A 23,889-nucleotide genomic window follows, 5' to 3' on the forward strand; every position below is an offset into this window, starting at 1 on the left:
ATTAAACATTGGATGTCCGCTAACTTCTTGCAACTCAACGCCAAGAAAACGGAAATGCTGATTATCGGTCCTGCTAAACACCGACATTTATTTAATAATACCACCTTAACATTTGACAACCAAACAATTACACAAGGCGAATCAGTAAAGAATCTGGGTATTATCTTCGACCCAACTCTCTCGTTTGAATCACACATTAAGAGTGTTACTAAAACGGCCTTCTTTCATCTCCGTAATATCGCTAAAATTCGTTCTATTTTATCCACTAGCGACGCTGAGATCATTATTCATGCGTTCGTTACGTCTCGTCTCGACTACTGTAACGTATTATTTTCGGGTCTCCCTATGTCTAGCATTAAAAAATTACAGTTGGTACAAAATGCGGCTGCTAGACTTTTGACAAGAACAAGAAAGTTTGATCATATTACGCCTATACTGGCTCACCTGCACTGGCTTCCTGTGCACTTAAGAAGTGACTTTAAGGTTTTACTACTTACGTATAAAATACTACACGGTCTAGCTCCGTCCTATCTTGTCGATTGTATTGTACCATATGTCCCGGCAAGAAATCTGCGTTCAAAGAACTCCGGCTTATTAGTGATTCCCAGAGCCCAAAAAAAGTCTGCGGGCTATAGAGCGTTTTCTATTCGGGCTCCAGTACTATGGAATGCCCTCCCGGTAACAATTAGAGATGCTACCTCAGTAGAAGCATTTAAGTCCCATCTTAAAACTCATTTGTATACTCTAGCCTTTAAATAGCCCCCCTGTTGGACCAGTTGATCTGCCGTTTCTTTTCTTTTCTCCTCTGCTCCCCTTTTCCTTGAGGGGGGGGGGCACAGGTCCGGTGGCCATGGATGAAGTGCTGGCTGTCCAGAGTCGGGACCCGGGGTGGACCGCTCGCCTGTGCATCGGCTGGGAACATCTCTACGCTGCTGACCCGTCTCCGCTCGGGATGGTGTCCTGCTGGCCCCACTATGGACTGGACTCTTACTATTATGTTGGATCCACTATGGACTGGACTCTCACAATATTATGTCAGACCCACTCGACATCCATTGCTTTCGGTCTCCCCTAGAGGGGGGGGGTTACCCACATATGCGGTCCTCTCCAAGGTTTCTCATAGTCATTCACATCGACGTCCCACTGGGGTGAGTTTTTCCTTGCCCGTATGTGGGCTTTGTACCGAGGATGTCGTTGTGGCTTGTGCAGCCCTTTGAGACACTTGTGATTTAGGGCTATATAAATAAAGATTGATTGATTGATTGATTGATATTGTATGGTATTAAACCAACAGCTAGTTGTTTATGTTGTACGGTATTTAAACCAACAGCTAGTTGCTTATATTGTACAATACTTACATCAACAGCTAGTTGTTTGTGTTGTATGTTATTTAATCCAATACCTAGTTGTTGATGATGTATGTTATTTAAACCAACAGCTAGTTGTTGATGTTGTATGTTATTTAAACCAACAGCTAGTTGTTTATGTTGTACAGTATTTAAACCAACAGCTAGTTGTTTATATTGTACAACACTTACATCAACAGCTAGTTGTTGATGGTGTACGGTATCAAACCAACAGCTAGTTGTTTATATTGTACAGTATTTAAACCAACAGCTAGTTGTTTATATTGTACAACACTTACATCAACAGCTAGTTGTTGATGTTGTACGGTATTAAACCAACAGCTAGTTGTTTATGTTGTACAGTATTTAAACCAACAGCTAGTTGTTTATATTGTACAATATTTACATCAACAGCTAGTTGTTTGTGTTGTATGCTATTTAAACCAACAGCTAGTTGTTGATGTTGTACGGTATTTACACCAACAGCTAGTTGTTTATGTTGTACAGTATTTAAACCAACAGCTAGTTGTTTATATTGTACAACACTTACATCAACAGCTATTTGTTGATGTTGTACAGTATCAAACCAACAGCTAGTTGTTTATATTGTACAGTATTTAAACCAACAGCTAGTTGTTTATATTGTACAACACTTACATCAACAGCTAGTTGTTGATGTTGTACGGTATTAAACCAACAGCTAGTTGTTTGTTGTACAGTATTTAAACCAACAGCTAGTTGTTTATATTGTACAATATTTACATCAACAGCTAGTTGTTTGTGTTGTATGCTATTTAAACCAACAGCTAGTTGTTGATGTTGTACAGTATTTAAACCAACAGCTAGTTGTTTATATTGTACAATATTTACATCAACAGCTAGTTGTTTGTGTTGTATGCTATTTAAACCAACAGCTAGTTGTTGATGTTGTACGGTATTTACACCAACAGCTAATTGTTTTTGATGTACGCTATTAAACCAACAGCTAGTTGTTTATGTTGTTCAGTATTTAAACCAACAGGTAGTTGTTTATGTTGTATTGTATTAAATCAACATCTAGTAGTTTATGTTGTTCAGTATTTAAACTAACAGCTAGTTGATGTTGTATGGTATTAAACCAACAGCTAATTGTTTATGTTGTATGGTAATAAATCAACATATAGTAGTATATGTTGTTCAGTATTTAAACCAACAGCTAGTTGTTTATGTTGTATTGTATTAAATCAACATCTAGTAGTTTATGTTGTTCAGTATTTAAACTAACAGCTAGTTGTTTATGTTGTATTAAATCAACATCTAGTAGTTTATGTTGTTCAGAATTTAAACCAACACCTAGTTGTTTATGTTGTATGGAATTACAAAAAGAGGTAATTGTTTGTTTTTCAGTACTTAAATCAACAGCTAGTTGTTTATGTTGTTCAGTATTAAATCAACATGTAGTTGTTTATGTTGTTCAGTAGTTAAACCAACACCTAGTTGTTTATGTTGTACGGAATTAAATCAACAGCTACTTGTTGATGTTGTTCAGTATTTAAATCAACAGCTAGTTGTTTGTCATACTGTATTTAATTCAACAGATGGTTGTTTACGTTGTACGGTATTTAAATCAACAACTAGTGGTTTATGTTTGTTTGTATGGTATTCAATGCACTTTTTTCTTTGCTGCCTTTCAGACCACTTGTGCTGTAAAGATGGCGAGTCAGTAGAAAAGTACCCAGAAGAAGCGTAGCAGGTGTACTGGTCGCACGTGATGACGTCACACATCCTGTACGTTGATGGCTTCCTGCGGCCAAGAGTAGGTGTCCAGCGTGAAGGAGTCGTAGTCGGGGCTGTAGATGTGAGAGAGGACAAACGCCTCCTTGTCCTTGGGCTCGGGGTACATCGACGCCATGTTGTGTGTGTACGCGTAGTTGACCACCTGGAAACACACACACACACACACACACACACACACACACACACACACACACACACACACACACACACACACACACACACACACACACACACACACACACACACACACACACACACACACACACACACACACACACACACACACACACACACACACACACACACACAACATTAACGTACTGTATGTATGCAGTATTTCCTCATATAGCAGCAGAGGGGTTTTGTTTACATTCTGTTAGCAGAAAATACGAAAGGTCAAATAAAAGCGAGCTCTATCTTTGTCTTTTAATCTCCTCCATTGTTATTATTCGTTTTATAATCTCAAGTATTTTTTTTCAATATAACCAACAATTATTCAGTGTATAATCTACTACTATCATCTATTTCAATACTTTTAATGACCAAACACATTAAACAAAAGTATAAATGGTATACTTTGTTTATTTTAGTACTTATCAACCTAAATATTAATATTAGCAAATTTATGGATTTGTTTAATACTTTAGTTTTATAAAACAAATATAGTAATACATTGCAAAATGTATTAATTTAATGTCTTAATGCTAAGAATAGTTATGTATTTTTGCTCAAATTTCACATTTTTGTTTATTAACTGTACATACATTAAAAATATGACTTATGTTTATTATTTAATATGTACCAACTTAAATATAAATAACATCTTTATCATACATTTTTTAAACTTATTCATTAACTATGCACATTAAACACAAACTTTTTATTTATTTTTTAATTGGATACTTATTAGAATTATATAGAAAGAACAACAAATGCAATATGGATTTATTGTGTAGGTTTAATGTTTGCCTTTGTTTAATAACCTTGCACATAAAACAAATATACATTGTATTATTTAATATTTACAAACTTAAATATAAATAACATTTCTTTTGAATTTATTATGTTTTTAAAACTTTTACTTAGTATCTGTTATTTTATTGTAATATTTTTGCTGGTACACTAAAAAAAAAAAAAAAAATTAATTTTTTCAGATTTTTTTTTTTACCTTGACTGCAATCTTAAAGGACACCTCCCTGATGGAGTTGAGAGGAGGGTAGAGTCGTCCCTCGGCCAAGTGCTCCTCTGTCACCATGTCGGCGATGGCCTGACAAGCACAACACATATTTTTGTCCATAATATCTTTATTCTAAAAATATGTATTGTATACAGTATGTCATATCCAATGAACACCTCTATTCAATGAGCTGTTGAGTTCCCTCTAATCAGCAAGAGTATTCGACAGAAGCAAATAACCTAAATTAATTGGCATGGTTGTTGTAAAAAGACCCATTAGAAAAGAATTACATCCTAACAGATGAGATACAATATCATGCATTAAAATCATAAAAAAATGGGTACATCCTAACAGGTGAGATATAATATAATATGCATTAAAAATCATAAAAAAAGACCTCTGCTGTAGTCAGGAAGATGTCGTCTGATATGTGGCGAACTCCGCAGGCTATGACCCCCAACGCCACCCCGGGGAAGACGTAGGCGTTGTTTCCTTGTCCGGGGTAAAAAGTGCGGCCGTCGGCCAGCGTCACCTTGTCGAAGGGACTCCCGCTGGCGAAGATGCCTCTGCCCTGATTTTATTCAAGAATAAAACTCAAGTGAAATACAAAATAGGTTTTTAAGGATCTGTCATCGTCCAAGATCCAAAAATCATCCTATTAATTCCATATCACATTGGGAGTGGTGGCGCTTGTTCAGGGTGCTCAAAAATGTATTTCTAATGTTCAAGAATCAATTTTAAAAATATATATATTTAGCCTTTTTTTTTTTTTTTAAAGAATCAATGTTTGATGATTTTCCTCTGGGATTGGGTTAGAGTTGCTTTATTTATTTTTTATCAGACTGATTAAAATTATGTGATATTTGTAAATAAAATATATATATATATTTTTTCCCCAGGCCAACAAGTTATGTCATGAGCCAAGAGGAGCTTTTGTAACCTGTTACCTGTTTTGGAAAGGTACAATTTATATACCAAATAATATATCAAATTGGGTTAATTCGAGAACTGATTCTGAATCGAATCGTCACCCCAAGAATCGGGGTTGAATCGTGAGGTGCCCGAAGTTTCCCACCTCAATTGCTTCTTAAATAAAACACAAGTCCGTGTGGGGCAGGCTGGTGCAGTTACACCTACCAACCGCTAGGGGCGGCAATGAGCAATGAATGTCAACAATAGCGCCTGGAAAAACTGTAAAAATTTCTATTGATAAATACTAGAAAACCTTTTATGCCAATTAATTTCTAAAAAAAATGTCTTGCTATTATTGTATTTTATTACAATTATACATCACCATATTTTATTTAAACATTTGTCATTATTACCCTATTTTTTCCTCAAGTGATTTGCTGGGAAAATGAACAGATCAATTACAGACAAATGTTTATGACTGTACTCCAACCAATGTAGGCTACATCACCTGGGTGAGCGTGTAGCATTGCTCCGCCGTGCACTCGGCCTTGCTGGTGGGGTTACTCAGGGCGAAGATGATGGGCCGCTCGTTGAAAGACGCCATGTCTTTGATGATCTTCTCGGTGAACGCCCCTGCGATGGCGGCGACTCCTTCGCGGCAAAACAACACAATGAGGTCTTGCTCGTTTGGCAGTAATAAGTTGGTTTATTTACACAGGATTGGAAAAAGTAACAATTCAAATCAAATCACTCATGCAGATTATTACGAGTACACAATTACCAGTAGTCTTTTCACCAAATTAAATACCATAGTCTAATACCGTATTTCCTTCAATAGTGGCCTCCGCTCCAACAGACGCAGTACAATTAATTGCAGTCTTGTGCTTGAATAAACACTAACTCCATCAATTACAAAATATCACACTTTTTTTTTTTTTTTAAATGGTCATTATACTATATTATATACAATATTATAAAGTAAAAAATACACAATATTATGAAAAATATGATAAAGTTGTTTGGTTGTTACAAGTATATTCATTTATTTAAAATTTTTTGTCTCCAGATATATGTACATTTGGATAGTTTAATTCATTTAACCCCATTTTTAATTATCATTTTATTCAATTTGTAAACATTCTACTACTTATCCTAGTTATAGAGTAACACTGAGCTGGAGCCGATCCCATCTTACTTGATCACAACTTATAAACAACTATTTATTCAGGAGAACAATATAGATTTTTGGTTTTATTCTGATCTGACATGTAATGATGAAGTGGAAATATGCGACGTACCATACTGTAACGGTTTGCATGTTTCCAAATAAATTACAACCACAACCACTTGGGGCGAGAAGGAAGTACATGCTCGTTTTAAACTTTATTTACAAAACATGTTTTTTTAAAACATTGAATAATAATATAAAAATACATGGTTATAAAAAAATACACATTTAGAAAAGCGCCTGGTTCTCTCTGCAGTTGAGTAAGCCACTATACAAGGAAATAGGGTCAATTACCAGCTGATGTTTTAGAGCAGAGTTGAAAAAAACAAACAAATATCACCTTTAATATGTTTTTCTGCTTTGCCTCAACTGTTTTTCCAACAAATGGTTGACAAAAACAATGTGAGATGCGCACGGTTGTGTAAAAACCACAATGAGAGACGACTACCACGTACCGATGATGGCGGTGGGTTTGATTGTGTGCACCACCTCCTCTAGGGTCTTCAGGTGAGGATGCTCATGCGCAAACTCCAGCTTCTCGTGGTTCAGATGACTTCTCCCCTAGAAGAGAAGACTTTTCCCTAAGTCTGCTCGGCTTTCGGGATGGAGACGCGTGCGTTACCTTGACGATGAGACCTTTGGAGTCCACCATCCAGATCCTTTTGGCGGCTTCTTCCCGGGACACGCCCTCTTTGGCCATGGCCATTATCAGCAGGTGAGCGATCCCCAGAGCAGCCTGGTGGGAAGAAAGCAAGTATATATTTCCCTACTTCCTGTAGGATTCAAGTCTTTGAGAAGACTCGTCACCTCGCCGGCGCCCTGGAAAACGAAGGTGTGGTCTAGCAGTGTGTTTTTGGTGATCTTCAAAGCCGCCAAGATCCCGGCGACAGCGACAGAGGCCGTGCCTGTAAGAAAAGAAGAATGACGATAAAACAGTCGAAACAACAACATCAACGCGGTTACTTGACCCCAAACGAGAACCCCTAAAAGCCTTTATAGACGGTGCTTTGTGCTCGAAGAACAGAAACCGCAAGAACCTTTACAGGAACTTTCCCATTTGCCTGGGTAAATAAACTTCCCCCAGTGTTTCTCCCCAAAACTACCTTCAGGAACTATTTTTAGTTCCTAGGAGCAAGGTGGGACTTTTGGAAATCGCCTGGAACCTTCGAGGGGGCGGGCTGTGTTGTCAACCGCTGATTGATTAGACACAGTTGGAGCGTTCCTAATACTTAGTATTCAAAGTTTCATCCGCCATTATGCAGGGACAACTTGTTTATTTCTTATTTTTTGTGTATTTCTATTACAACATACATAAAGGAGAGAAAGGTCGAAAGTAAATTTTGCAGTGTTTTTCCTCAGCCATGGTCTTTAAACTATATGCAGTTTAGTGTTTATTATTTTTTACTTACTTAATTTCAATACGCAAAGCCCGGAGATGTGGACAGACTCTTTTAAACACATTTACAGAAAAATATGAAACATTTAGCTGAACTTCGACCCAGTAGTTTGGCGAGAAATGTGAAATAAAGTGGAACAAAGGTAAATCTTTACTATTTACTTTGTTACATGTTGTTAAAGTAGTCAGTGGCATGCCATTTTTGTATTGTGTTTCGAAATGTATTCGAGGGTTCTTGAACACACCACAGTTATGTGATGCTGCCACAAGTAGATTGATCATATTTTGACCTTTCTTCTATCGCCTCATCCTTGTTCCAAAATGGGAGAATGCTTAAAGGCGATCTTTGATGGCATTATGACGTCTGTGTTGAGTGAACAGTGAAGTGTTTCATGCTGGGTTTTCTGCTACCAAAAGGAATAAACCATTTTGAAGTATTGTAACATACATGATTTTTGAAGAAGGTTTTTTTTCAAGTTTAATTTTAACATTTCAAAAAGGTGTATGATACACTGGCAGATATTCAAAAATAGCCTAAAGCCAAACAGGACATTAAAGTCTTATTTTTCAAAGGGTACTATACATTTTGGATTCTTTTTGTTTTTTAGTTTTAGTTTTTTTGCTCAGATCTCTCAAACTACTTCAGTCCTACACAAAAATAGCAAACATATTATCATTAGTGGATAAAAATGATCACAAGAATACATCATTATTATAACTATTAGTGCATCTACTTGGGGTTAAGCCTTCCCTGTCTTTAAAAACTATTGACGCCTCTGTTTCTAACATTAATCCAGGTTGTGTAAACGCACTACAGTTATGTTCTATGAGATCCAAAAGTGAAACTTGAACATAACTTTGTTCGATGCTGACACAAAATTTGCAATTACAATTTTTTCTAACAATCAATATTAGTAAAAATCACATTTTATACATTCCCTTTTATTGACCACATTTCTTAACTGCTGGATAGTTTGATGACTGCTTTGTTGACTAATACTATCTCAAAATTAGCATCATAACTGCTGTTGTTTCGACTTTCAAGACACTTATTGCTCCAGTCTGTTTGTGTCATGACTGCATCTATTCAGTGGTGTGTGTGAGTGACAGAAAGAAAAGCTCTGACACACTTGGAATGAAATCGTTCGGCGCACCGTGTTGATTTGCATGTATTGTAAACATTTCAAAACCATATATGTAAGCACTTTGGAGGATTTTTTTCTACCCACACTATTTACCCAGGGTAAAAAAAATACCATCTTATAGTATCAATTGAGGTGTGTGTCTCAATTAGTGCTGTCAAACAATTAATTTTTAATCAGATTAATCATACTTTTTGAATTTTGATTAATCACAATTGTTCCTACAAAAGTGTTGCTTAATTTAGCTGTGGTACTTTTAATGGCAACATTGCTGTGGGTATACTCCGACAATGTAGTTTGTTGTGGATGTACTAGTAGCGTTCTTGCTAGCAGCTGCCTCAAAAACTTGTTTTACTTTTAGATAGTATTTTAACTTGTTGTGCTTTGACTATAAGATCATTTATTGCTGCAATACCTACAAATGACTTTGGTTGCTGGCGTATCCTCACTCATCTTCGCGCTGGCGTATGCATTGACCAGATCACTGACCGTATACCAACCTGAGCCACTTTTCAGGTAACCATCCGCCATTAAGATAAAGGCGCATGTGCGCTCAAAATAAATTGCTTGATTAATCTGCGTTTATAGATGATTAATGCATGTATAATGCATTAATGCATGGAGCTCTTTCTCACTGGCACTCATCGAGGGCGGACACTCCCCTTTCCTCTCCCTTATCTCTCCTGCTTGCTTCTTTGTCTTGTCTTAAATTTCTTGTTGCCTCTTTTTGCACTGCTCTCCAAATCTAAACATTGAAACTTATTAACTGGCCTCAACGAAATTGACAAGATCTTGGGTTTGGGGGAACCTGCTAGTCGTGACGGAGTGGTTGTTGCTGGACACACGACGGACTCTTGGGAGAAGAAGGAGTGCCGCGTGCCCGGCAACCCTTGCAGTCGAGGACGTGAAGATATCCACCTATTCGGAATAATGACAACAGGACATCTGCTGATTGGAGTAAGCGTTGCTCTGGTTTGTCGACAAATTGGAAGTTGCTGGCAGTCTTCCAAGTACCCCAAAGCTGCCACAAATGATTGGAGGATGCGGGAAGAACTGTGGACACTCTTGTGATTTGGATAACATCGGACTCTCTGCCCCGCAGGATGAATTTGAGGACCAGTTATAGACAATTTAGAGTGAAAAGCAAAATTGTATTTTCACTCGCATACAAAACATTGTAACTTGAATTGTTTCCCTGGCTTCGAGACTCTCCCGAAGGACAGTGCGGTGAAGACACAACAAACTCCCTTCTTGTCTCTTATGAACACACACCTGTTGTTGTTGATTTTGGACTGACTGGCAAGAACACCGAGACCGCGGAACACACATGCATCCACAAAAAATATACACCGCACACACATACCCCACCCTCCATCCAACGCCCTTGACGCGAATCCCTTAGGGGTGATGGACGGCTGGGTAGTGCTTGAACAGCTGCAGCCTGCCACCGTAGCCCTCACCCCTCCCCTCTGTTGCAAGTCTCGAGATGTATGTTGTAATATGTGTATGTGCTTTGCTATGGAGTTTTTTTCCCACTCCAGACTAGATTGTATTTTTTTACTCATCCTCCCCCAGCGTTTACCTTTTTCTCATCTTTTACGGGGCGCCTTGTGGCGACCCATCAGCGTTCCTGTTCTGCAACCCGGTACACTGTTTGTTTGTCTAATCTTGAACGGGTTTGTGCTGAAAATATAATTTCCCCTTGGAGATTAATAAAGTACTATCTAATCTAATTTTTGGATTAATCGCATGTGTTAACTTTGGACAGTCCTAATCTCAATACATTTGTTCATTTTTATGAGACCTGTGCTTACCTTGGATGTCGTCATTGAAGGTACAGTAGCGATTCCTGTACTTGTTGAGGATGCGGAAAGCGTTGCTGTTGGCGAAGTCCTCAAACTGGATCAGGCAGCTCATGCCGTACCTGCAGCGTGACAGTAAGACGCGTCAGACGGAGAGCTCGTAACACCTTGCCTTTTTACTCACTTGTCCGTCACCGCCTGCATGAACTCGTCGACAAGTGCGTCGTATTCCTTTCCCCGGATCCTTTTGTGCTTCAGGCCGATGTACAAGGGGTCGTTGAGCAGGTTCTGAAGACATATTGCGTTCAGCTTAACGGTTCTCAAACGTTTTACATCAAGGACTACCACCCCGAGAGTATTTCACTTTGCTAACACGGCTTAGCTTTGAACATGTTAGCTTGTACTTGCAGGTTAATTTGGTTTTGTGGTTTCGTTGAATTTGTGTCGCCATTTCTTTTCTCTTTTTTAACTTAGTATTTTTTGGAGTTTTAAAGGAACACATTTGCATTGACTTGACTGAAAACAAAAATATATATCCAAGCTCGAAAAAAGAAAAAAAGTGGAATGACTACACCCTACCTATAAATAAATATACAATAGAAAAAAATATATATAAAAATACAGAATAATAATAATAACCATTAATAAACATAACAAAACATGTTTGTGGGAACATACATATTTTTCCAGTAGGTTACTTATCATCTCAAGAGGTATTTCTTTACCAAGAATAAGTATCATGAATGTTTTTCTAAACAAATGATCTACTTCAACCATCTTTTATTGAACAGGTCTTCCCACAGATTTAGTATATGAATAATTTTCTACATTGTCCATATTTCGTTGATAATGTCCAGCCATAGTTTTTCAGTAGGAGGTTCAGGTTTGAACCAGGATCTTGTGATGGTTTTCCCAGAGGCTGTTTAAAGTATCTTAACCAAACAATGACCTTCTGTCTGTACAACTGACACTATGTGTCCCATATTGGAATGGTATATGCCAGCACTTTACACATAGCTGACTGTACTCCTTCCCAATATGATTTCAGCTTTGTACAGCTTCAACAAATATGAGTATGATGTGAATTGAATGAGTTACATTGTCTCCAACATGGCTGAGATGTTAATAATATTTTACTTTGAATCTTATGTCCATCCATCCGTTTTCTACCGCTTGACCCTTAAAGGGTCGCAGGGGGTGCTGGAGCCTATCCCAGCTGCACATGGGCGGAAGGCGGGGTACATCCTGGACAAGTCACCACCTCATCACAGGGCCAACACAGATAGACAGACAACATTCACACACTAGGGCCAATTTAGTGTTGCCAATCAACCTATCCCCCCAGGTGTATGTCTTTGGAGGTGGGAGGAAGCCGGAGTACCCAGAGGGAACCCAAACAGTCACGGGGAGAACATGCAAACTCCACACAGAGTAGTGGAGTCCACTTGTGCTCATTTAATCTTTGAAAACTAAGGGAAGGCAAGTTTCGTAATAGGTGTCCCTATGTCTAAAAGCAATTATTTTCTGATGAACTTTCAGCCGCTTTTAAAGCCCGAGCAGTGTTCCTCTTTAAGTTTTTTCGAAACGGCGGACATTTAGCCACGAAAATATGGAGAAGCTGCTGATGGACGTGTTTGACGGAGAAGCAGCTTGAAGGAGATACCGTAGAGGTCCACTCTCCAAGGTAAATACTGTACATTAGTATTACATTACTACAACCTGATGTCTTGTTTTCATGCAATATTTCTGATCTAAAAGTTTGTTTTTTCTTTGAAAATGCATTTTACATGTTAAAGTTGTACTGTTTTGGAGGCCAAGCACAAAATTTAATTGATTTCAATGAATTTCAATTGCAGACGTTGATTTGGGATACAAGCGTTTTAGTTAAGAGTTCCATCACAAAAACAATTAAGCTTGTAAGTTGACTCATACTGTACTCATACCATATTTTTTCAGACTATAAGGCGCACTGGTGATGAACGGGTCTATTTAGGTCTATTTGCTTACAAAAGGCGCACTGGATTATAAGGCGCAGTAAAGGGGTCATATTATGATTTTTGTCAACATTTGAAACGCTTTCTTGTGGTCTACATACCATTCTTCAGTCAGCATTTTGCATAAATTATGTTTTACAGACCGTGATGTGACGTCAAACCGTTTTCTCATTGTCTCTTCAGGATGCGCCGTTTGGTGGGTGGGTCTTATTTAGGTTGGGGGCTAAACTTCGACAGAGTCTTCTTCCTGTCATCTTTTGTTGTCGTTTTAGCACTTCCATATGGAGTCTACTGACAGATAAAGTTAGAACTCTACGCTACTTTGTATTACAAATGGCAACAGCGGAGAATAAATGCCCCACAACAAGAGGATAGAGAAAAAGAAGGCGCTTATACACTACGGCGCGGACTACAATGGCGGACGCGGGCAAATTTTGGGGACTTTTGCAGACCTACACAACGGCAGGTACCAATAGGTAAAAAAAAAAGTTGGTTTTGCGTAATAGGTCAAAACAAAACGCCAGATAATATGTCTACTTATAGGTGCCATTTTGGGGTCCTTTCACGTACAGTATAATAATACCCGTATGTAGAAGCACAGCTGTCTACGGTAGCCGTAATGCTCGAACAACCCATTAAGCTGTGCGGCTTTGTAGTTTACCAAATTCGTACGAAAACATTCTGATTTTTGAGCGCCGTGTGTAATGTTCTATATTCTCAACGACACATCAAAGTTTTGGTCTTACTGGTGCTTTCTAGAGTCATTTATTGAAAAGGTTTCATTCAACCTGCAGTCCACACATACCTCTTATGTGTGACTGCCATCTATTGGTCACACTTATCATCACCATGTACCAAATAAAATTGGCTCCAGGTCTGCATAACCAGAAACAATTCATACAAAAGTCGCACTGTCGATTTTTTTAGAAAATGAAAGGATTTTAAGTGTGCCTAAACAAATCTGAACCATTAGATGAAGCAGTTCTCAAACCACAGTTTGGAAATCCATGGTTAGGTTGATTAACTTCTCTAAGAACAAGCTCACCTGGTTGTCCGTGCCCACATCCAACAATACGGGAAGGCACTGTTGCGGCCGTACTCCGCCGCAGGCCGTGTAGAGTGCCAGCTTCCCGACGGGAATGCCCATGCCGTAGCCGCCCAGGTCGCCAAGGCCGAGAATTCGCTCGCCGTCTGTCACCACGATCGCCTAGACGCACACACACACAAGAAAAAAATACAAAAAAGTTGACCAACAAGGATGGAAAGAAGCGAGTAGGATGAGGGAGAAAGACCTTAATGTCCTCTTCAGGCCAGGAGTTGAGCACAGTGGCAATGTGGCCTCTGTCATGAATGGTGATGAAGAGTCCTCTGTCGTCAACAACAACAACAACGTATGATTGGCATTGTAGAGTTCAGTGTTTGTGTGCGTGCGCGTTAGTGTGTAATAGTCTTACCGCGGCCTCCTGAAGGCCAGGCCGTATTGTTGGCAGGCCAAGCCCACAGTGGGCGTGTACACGATGGGCATGAACTCCTCGATGTCAGAGGTCAGCACTCGATAGAACAGCTTCTCGTTCCTGTCCTGCAGCGTCATCAGCAGGATGTACCTGACACATCGATGGAGGGGGAGAAAAATAATACATTTCAGCTTAAAGTGACGCAGGTTAGAGAGCAAGCAGCTACTGTGTTTCCCACAGGACTGTAATCTGTTTGTGGCAGTGCGTTGGTGTGCCGTGACGCATGTGCATGTCATTTTTATCGACGCTGTGGGAGACAAAAAGTGAGCAAAAAACACAAATATGATTGGAAAAACTAACTGGCTGCTCCCAGCACCCAACGTGTCCTATTGCTTGGATTCAAAATGACGTCACGTCCAGCTCACGTATGGCTCTTTAAATACGTGCGGTGGTCAAGCCAGCGTCTGTTCTCAATGGGTACTTGTATAGCGCTTTTCTACCTTCAAGGTACTCAAAGCACTTTGACACTATTTCTACATTCACCCATTCACACACACATTCACACACTGATGGCTGGAGCTGCCATGCAAGGCCCTAACCACGACCCATCAGGAGCAAGGGTGAGGTGTCTTGCTCAAGGACACAACGGACGTGACGAGGTTGGTAGAAGGTGGGGATCGAACCAGGAACCCTCAGGTTGCTGGCACGGCCACTCTCCCAATTGCGCTACGCCGATTGATATTATTTGTATTTCTTAAAAGACATTTTTGCTACGAGTGTTCCGAATGTCTAATTCGGAACACATAATCAAATGTGAGCAAAACCTGAAAGAGTTAAACGTTTACCAATTGCAGCAATTCTAAATGAAGCTTTCAGCACACACACAATGTTGACATCTACAGTTATATTTTGATAACGACGGGGTAAAAACACGACTCGTAAACGGCACATGCAACAGCAACAAACATGACTGTCGACACGAAGTTAAATCATGAAATGCAACATTACCCAAGCAAAAACGATGTATGATTTATCCAGGAGAGTCTTGATAATAATTTCCTTGACCCAGCCACACACAAAGAAGTTGCAAACCTCCATGCTTTACCAAGTTTCCATCCATTTTGTTGTGTAGAATGGCATTCGGAGCACAATTCGATATGTTTGGGAACTGCACCGACGAATAATTCTTGATATCACTCGACAAATCTTTTTTTTGATAAAGTATACGGATCTATGCCATTGCATTGTTTGCTCATATCTGCTTTTCACAGGAAGATATAGGCCCTTTGTGTACTCAGATGGTGGGCGCGCTGCTTGCTGCACAACAGCCATCTTAGCTTGGTTCACCACCACTGGTTTTCACTTCCGGAAAGAAACCACTTGTCGAAATACAAGCAATTACACAAAGACACGCAATGCGTCATGAGTCGTCATTTAAACCCCCCCCAATATTTTTCAAAACAATACTTTAATTCAGTCCTTCTCAAATAGTGTGACCATGCTTTTTTCGCCGTACCAGAATATGATGAAGCGTATGTAACACTTGGCTGTAACCACGGTGGGAGACGAGGAAAGACCAGTGTGTTTTCTTTAATATTAATACGTTTAAAATGTTATGCAGAGGTATAGTTAACTTTAATTTTATAGAAAAATTATACAATTTATAGTCACAGTGGAGAGTGGGGGGCGGGAATTATTTCCTTCTTCTTAGGGTGGGCGTAACAGAAAATATTTGAAAAGCACTGCTTTAATTCAACCACGTGATAACAGCAAGTTAAATAAAGAAGCTTTGTTTTGTGACCACGAGATCAGACATGATGCTCTTTTAGGCTAAAATAGTTGAGGAAAGATCCCAAAGCTCTTCAATCTACGACAGTTTAGTGATCAGCATGTAATGTACTGTCTTGGATAAAGAAGCCATCAGATGTGAAGCTGTATGTGACAACAACTATAGTTCAATCGTGTGATATGATACATTCAGTTTTTTAATTTTCTTTTTAGTTTCCTTTAGTTCGTTGAGCAATAGCCGCAAGCAGCATATCATGCACCGTCTTGAATAAAGAAGCTTTGTTTTCTGTGCAACAACATCACACGAGATTCTCTATTAGACTACTACAGCTGAGTTAAGCTCCCAAAGCTACTGTATTGGACAGTTCAGTGAGCAGCATATCATGCACCGTCATGAATAAAGAAACCATCAGATGTGAAGCTGTATGTGAGAACTATATTTTAATACTGTGATATGATGATACATGCAGTTTTTCAATGTTCTTTTTAATTTTCTTTAGTTCAGTGAGCAATAGCAGCAACCTGCATATCATTTACTGTCTTGAATAAAGAAAACATCAAATGTGATGCTGTATGTGACAACCAGAGTCGTGTGTAGAGAGAGTACGGACAACCCGGTTTCAAGTGATCTCCTAAATGATTGGTCAAAAGGCACTCACGTGACTACAGCGCGTCATGTTACATACCAGTTTAAAGCCGCAGGTTAGGGACACTGCACTTCCTCATCATACATTTCTTTTAAATGAAGAGTGTTTGCCCTGCAAACATGCTCTGTTGTGTGGGATGCGCCACTCGCAAAAAATGCAGGAAGTATTTGCATACATTTCCCGCAACCCAGAAAGGACAAAACTATGGGAAGTGAAGTTCTGCCAGGAAGGCTGTAGAGCCAATAACAATAGTTTCTTGTGCAAGGTAAGTAAGCATACATACACATGGGAAACATGGTGGATTGCACTCTCAGTGACAGTGAAGTAACACACTTTGCCTGACAAAAAGTTGCTTCAAAATTGCACCTTTTCTGCATGTGTCACTAATAAACCATCCATCCATCCATCCATCCATCCATCTTCTTCCGCTTATCCGAGGTCGGGTCGCGGGGGCAGCAGCCTAAGCAGGGAAGCCCAGACTTCCCTCTCCCCAGCCACTTCGTCCAGCTAAACACCTCCCTAGGGAGGCGTTCGGGTGGCATCCTGACCAGATGCCCGAACCACCTCATCTGGCTCCTCTCGATGTGGAGGAGCAGCGGCTTTACTTTGAGCTCCCCCCGAATGACAGAGCTTCTCACCCTATCTCTAAGGGAGAGCCCCGCCACCCGGCGGAGGAAACTAATTTCGGCCGCTTGTACCCGTGATCTTGTCCTTTCGGTCATAACCCAAAGCTCATGACCATAGGTGAGGATGGGAACGTAGATCGACCGGTAAATTGAGAGCTTTGCCTTCCGGCTCAGCTCCTTCTTCACCACAACGGATCGATACAGCGTCCGCATTACTGAAGACGCCGCACCGATCCGCCTGTCGATCTCACGATCCACTCTTCCCTCACTCGTGAACAAGACTCCGAGGTACTTGAACTCCTCCACTTGGGGCAAGATCTCCTCCCCAACCCGGAGATGGCACTCCACCCTTTTCCGGGCGAGAACCATGGACTCGGACTTGGAGGTGCTGATTCTCATCCCAGTCGCTAATAAACCAAACTTAATAAATATCGCAGTAAAAAGCAGCATTGATTTTGTATTCAAGTTAACATGGTGATAATGAATTCATGAAGCCATGACTTGCCACAGTAAAACCTATGAAAAATATTGTCCAAAGTAAAAGCACAGGCATAAAAATATAGCGCAGTGATTACAAACAATAAATTGGCCACCAAAGTTGATACTCTTTACACAAAAGTCATATTTTTTCCATAAGTGTTCATCCAAAGCTAATGAGGATTTTGGCTAAATGAGGGTAATACGTTTATTTTTGGTTGTTGTGTATTTTCTGACGTACATTTTGGTGGGAGTGTTAGGACGCCTGGACACAAAACACTGCATGAATATAGCGGTGGAGTGCATCAAAAACGGCTGAAAAATTGCCCCAAAATTATTATTATGTATACTACTTTGACTAAATAAAAACATGTTGTATTGTAAGTTTATTAGAACTATATTTAGACTTATTTGTTGCGTTTATTTGGTTAGGAAAACTAACTTCAGAACGACTCCGTTGCATGTTTCCCGGCACAGCCGCACACGTCCTAGGTACCAAAAATGGCGCCTGTGGTTTAGTTGTCCATACTCTCTCTATACACGACTCTGGCGAACACTACTATAGTTTAATCATGTGATACATGCGGTTTTTAAATTCTCTTTTTCATATTCTCTATATCAGGGAGCAATAAAAGCAGGCAGCATATCATAGATTGTCTTAACTAAAAAATAATGTTTTTTGTCAACATATAGCATCAGCACACGGCACTTTTAAGGCAGAATATATAACTATTTGTTTTTCCTGAGAGTTGAAAAAGATATTTGAGATCGTCTTATATGCAGGTCAACGTGAAATGAAGTCACAATATGAAGTTGTGGTCTTACTTGTCCAGAGGATTCGAGCGTGTTTCGTAGCTCTTCATGACACGGAGCACTTGGACATCCTGGGACAGGAAGCAAGGGGGCAGCAGGCCGTGGATGCCCAGCTGTAAGCGCTCCTCTAAGGTGAACGCCATTCCCTGCAGCGAGGAAGTGGAAGTTACAAGGAGTGTCCTGATCATGTTTCTCATAGTCTAGTTACAAAATTCATTTTCCCCCACATTTTATTTTTGGTTCTTAAGATAAGATAAGAACCTGTCTGGCTACCTCCTGGGTGTCAGCAGACGTGTGATATTGACGCTATTTATTCTGTCCAATGGCAAGAGAGGTTGAACTCACTCCCCCTCCAATACCCCCTCACGCTCAGAGCCCCTACAACACATATTTACTTCACTGTTGAAAAACGACACCATCATTCACGTGAAAAGCTGCCAGCCTGCAGTTCCACCATTGGCCAGGGGAGGACGCAAAGTACATTTTGACACAAAGCCAGTAAAGTCAACACATTAACATTCTCCTTCCATGTAGGCCAGCCATTCATCCAATTTCTACCGCTTGTCCCTTTCGGAGTTTCAGGGGGTGTTGGAGCCTATCCCAGCTGCACTCGGGCAGAAGGCGGGGTACACCCTGGACAAGTCGCCACCTCATCGCAGGGCCAACACAGATAGACAACATTCACGCTCACAATCACACTTGCCACGTCCTTTAATTAAGGACACTTCCATGTCGTCCAATACAGCAACACTTGTACTATTGTGTTTTATTCAATTCAAATTATGTCTTAAAAGTAGCATCATTCACATCATCCATCTAAAAAGGTCTAATTCTACCCAGAGCGCTTTACATTATACGTCACATTCACCATTTCACACACTAATGGCTATGTATATCGCTATTGTATCAAAAGGCTGGATCGGGACATCCCTATTTACCGTGTTTATAAGGATGTCCAAATACTTACGAGCCCAATTATGCTTATTCTTTTTTTTTAAATGCTGTAATTTCAAAATGGTAAATATCATATTTTTGTAAAACCTTTTAAAATCAAGACAAAAGTCAGTAACTAAACCCCACGGTGTCTGTAAGTCTATGTCCTAACTCTCCTGTGAGTCACCATTTTAATGCCGACTCCAGCAAGAACATAGTGGCCTTCCTCTTGTCAACGGAAAGTAAAAGTAATAATAATTGCTAGCTCTGTCCTGCTGAACACACTAAATTACTAACAGAGAGAGTAAAAAAAAAGAAGTATTTCCCCCTTTTTTTAAGGTTGGGAAGAAAAACAGTCTAAAAAGAGCTGATGAGTCACTGTGGATGTTTGGTTTGGATCGGTTGTGGTCGGAAAATCTTTGCCGAGAGCAGTGTTCTGTACTGTTCGTGTGTTTATAAACGACCCGCCTTTATACTGCGCATGCCACACGATATGCACTCCACTAAGACTCCTTGCCGTGTCAAACTTGATATCATAATACACTTCCGTATAGTGCTTTGTTAAACATTCACTAGTCATTAATGTGTACTTTGCTTTAGTACATGTGAATAGTACTTTTATATGTTCAGATTATTTTTCTAGGCCACAGCTAGGCAGAATTTGTGTGTGTTACAACTATTTGTGCCCCAAACCTAATACAAAAAATATTTTGGATCGTATAGTCTAGTTTTAGGCACCAGGGCTAAAAATACATTTCTGCTATTTTACAGTATTTCAGTAATTACAACGAGAATAAGGTTTATTTGGCCAAGTACACTTGCATATACAGTACAAGGAATTTGTCTTCGGCAGTTGTTAGCTCTCTAAACATACAACAAATAGACAAGTATACATTCACTGAGCAAGGAAGTACTCTCGGTGCATACTTTACAGGAAGACAATAGACAATATACTAGTAACCTATCAACATTATATACAAGTAAGACTATAACTGTATAATAGTACACTATAACTAATAATAAGTACTTATTTCTTTTTCTTTTAGCATGAAACATTTTCCTGGATTCAGTATGCTAGCATTTGAAACATGAGCCTTATTAAAACTACTGACGGAATGTTATGCTATTGACTGTTTTATAGTCCCTTGCTTACACACACTTGGGGGGATTCTGCCATACAGCAGCAGAGAAAGGGACAGGGAGAGATGGAATGGACATCAAATAACTAAAAACTGCAAATATTATACAGTATATCAAGGTGTGTAAAATGTATTTTCATTGAGGTCCAGATTACAATTATTGTCGTAATATTTGCGTTGTTGTGATTACCACTGTTTTTTGATGGTAAAATCCTGGCAACTTGAGCTGCCTTTTCTTTTAACGTTAAATCTACAGTGGAAAAACAGTACCACTAGTTTTACTGTAAAATATACGGTTGTCGTTTTTATTTAAATATCTATTTATGGTAAAATTCTACCGACTGACCTACCAGGTTTGTTTTTGATTTTTTTACCGTAAAATCTACGGTTGTTGTTTTTACAATGCATTACTGTAAATGGAAAAATGGTACCACTGTTTTTTTATGTTAAAATTCTGGCAACTGAGCTGCCAGTTTTTGTTACCATAATATCTAGCCGTTGTTTTGTTTTTTTCTTGCTGTAAATATAAAAAAAACGGTAACACTGGCATTTGAGCTGCCAGTTTGTTTGTTTTTTTTACAGTAAAATATATGTTGGTTTTAAAACGCATCACTGAAAATGGACTAACGGTACAACTGTTTTTTTTAATTAAATTTTGGCAGAGGTAATTTTTTACTGTAAAATCTATGTTTGTTGTGTTTACAATGTACTACGGTAAATAGAGAATTGGTACTGTTTTTTTACGGTAAAATTCTGCCGACTGAGCTACCTTTTTTTAAACTGGTAAATCTATGGTTGTCGCATTACTGTACCGTATTTTTCGGACTATAAGTCACAGTTTTTTTCCATAGTTTGGCCGGGGGTGCAACTTATACTCAGGAGCAACTTATGTGTGAAATTATTAACACATTACCGTAAAATATCAAATAATATTATTTAGCTCATTCACGTAAGAGACTAGACGTATAAGATTTAGCGATTAGGAGTGACAGATTGTTTGGTAAACGTATAGCATGTTCTATATGTTATAGTTATTTGAATGACTCTTACCATAATATGTTACGTTTACATACCAGGCATGTTCTCAGTTGGTTATTTATGCCTCATATAACGTACACTTATTCAGCCTGTTGTTCACTATTCTTTATTTATTTTAAATTGCCTTTCAAATGTCTATTCTTGGTATTGGGTTTTATCAAATAAATTTCCCCAAAAAATGCGACTTATACTCCAATCCGACTTATATATGTTTTTTCCCCTTCTTTATTATGCATTTTCGGCCGGTGCGACTATACTCCGGAGCGACTTACACTCTGAAAAATACGGTAAATAGAAAATCTGTGCCACAGTTTTGTTACGGTAAAATTCTGCAGACTGAGATGCTAGTTTATTTTTACGTAAAATCTACATGTTTTTGTTGTGGTTGGTTTTTTTTTACAGTGCAAATGGCAAAACGGTGCCACTGTTTTATACAGTAAAATTCTGCAGACTGAGATGCCAGTTTATTTTTACGTAAAATCTACATATTTTTATTGTTTTTTTACAGTGCAAATGGCAAAACGGTGCCACTGTTTTTCACAGTAAAACTCTGTCGACTGAGCTGCCAGTTTTTTGTACCGTAAAATATACTATGGTTATTTTTACAGTGTATTACTGTAAATGGAAAAACGGTACCATTGCATTTTATTGTAAAATTATGGCGACTGAGCTGGCAGGTTTTTTACCTTAAACTCTATTGTCATTTTTACAGTGTACAATTTGATGACTTGCTTTGGAAATAACAACAGACGCCCGATACTCTCTGCAGTTATGTCTAAGAATGCCCAGGCAAAACACAATGGGGGCACTCTCCCACTTTGCCCCACATGATGCATGTAATATTGGTGCAGCTTACCTTGTTCAGGTGAAATATTGGTGCAGCTTACCTTGTTCAGGTGAGGGTTCCTGGTGATGTCATAGCCGCGCTTCTTGGTGCTAACGCTGCGTTTGCGACTCGCCTCGCCATGGCAGACCCTCACCGCCTGAAAGGAGGGCACACCGGCCGCTGTCGCAGCACGTCTGAAGAGAAGCGACGCGGTCCGTCCTGTAAGGGAATTCATGCTGCAAAAAAAACAAAAAAAAACATAAAAATAAGCCACTCCATCAGTAACATGAAGCCGCGCGCCGTGCTGGACAAACAAGACAACTGTAAACAACCAAAAGCTCTAGCCAATTTGTAACATTCATATTTATATCAACAACACTAAATAATAAACATACGGGTAATTTTTGGAGGCTGTATGAAAAGATAGCTTGTTATGACAAAAACAGCGTTTTCAGCGCCAAATGCTAGCTAGTCGGCTAACTAATACTAGTCTGCAGTTATATTCTCCTTACCTGGAAACGGTTGTGCTGTGTGAATGATTTCGATCCTCATTAGCGGACTTTTCTCGCCGGCTTCCTTATCCCAGTCTACGCTTTCTCCTCCGGTCTGAGTGGATTTTAGAGGTAGATCGAGCGTTTGGAGCTGATCCAGGATCATTTGACATTGACACTGGAGATGTTCTACGATGGAAGATAGCCGCCTCCTGTGTAAACAGCTAACGAGTTGCGACGATAAAGTGGCACGGCTGAAAAGATCGCTCGTCCTATAATTACTTAGTAAGTAACATTACATATTCTACTGTATTTCATAACAATATATACAACCCGTGTAGTAAAATATGTAACAAAAAAGCACCAGAAGGGCTCAATAGCACTAATTGCCGCGACTGAAAGCATTTTACGGCAGTTCACTACAGCCTACCACCAAGTAACTACCATAGTTACTATGCTTGCTTAATAGACGTTCAAATGCGCTTAAATAAGTAACATTTTGCCCATGTTTCCCCCACTCACAATATTTTTCATTGGACAGAATTTAACCAAAGTAAGAGGAAGAAGCAATCCTAACTAAACATCTCTGAATCTACTTCCTGGTCAGCACAGGCTAGACCAATCAGATTGCAGTACCCCAGAGTCAGATCCGCCCTAACCCCGCCTTTATCTACAAGCTACTCTTGAATGCTGTTAAGAGTTATTGTTATTAAAAGTGCGCATTTTAGCAAGTTACTAATACAATTTGTCGATTCAACTATCTTTAAACTAATCAACAATCTCGAACCAAAGTCGTGGACTATTGTTCCCTCTTCTGGACGTCTGGAGTTGTCCTTGATGTTGTGTCGATTTGTTTGTTCACATGGTTTTACACTGAATGATAA

The 23,889-nt window shown here is 39.4% G+C and overlaps 1 protein-coding gene across 1 annotated transcript; it reads right to left on the bottom strand.

Moving 5' to 3' along the window:
- Nucleotides 1–3,026: 3,026 nt before the first annotated feature.
- me3 (malic enzyme 3, NADP(+)-dependent, mitochondrial) lies at nt 3,027–23,782 on the bottom strand. The gene is made up of 15 exons (XM_061971084.2): nt 23,027–23,782; nt 22,576–22,750; nt 18,591–18,724; nt 14,228–14,377; nt 14,066–14,141; nt 13,819–13,980; nt 10,964–11,067; nt 10,792–10,901; nt 7,247–7,344; nt 7,062–7,175; nt 6,895–7,000; nt 5,720–5,862; nt 4,697–4,870; nt 4,291–4,389; nt 3,027–3,264 (listed from the first exon to the last, which is right to left on the bottom strand). The coding sequence occupies exons 2-15, from the start codon at nt 22,747–22,749 to the stop codon at nt 3,103–3,105; spliced, it is 1,806 nt and encodes a 601-aa protein (XP_061827068.1). The 5' UTR covers nt 22,750; nt 23,027–23,782; the 3' UTR covers nt 3,027–3,102.
- Between the last annotated feature and the right edge of the window lie 107 nt (nt 23,783–23,889).

Source organism: Nerophis lumbriciformis, linkage group LG13, assembly GCF_033978685.3.
Source record: "Nerophis lumbriciformis linkage group LG13, RoL_Nlum_v2.1, whole genome shotgun sequence".
Taxonomy (NCBI): Eukaryota; Metazoa; Chordata; class Actinopteri; order Syngnathiformes; family Syngnathidae; genus Nerophis; species Nerophis lumbriciformis.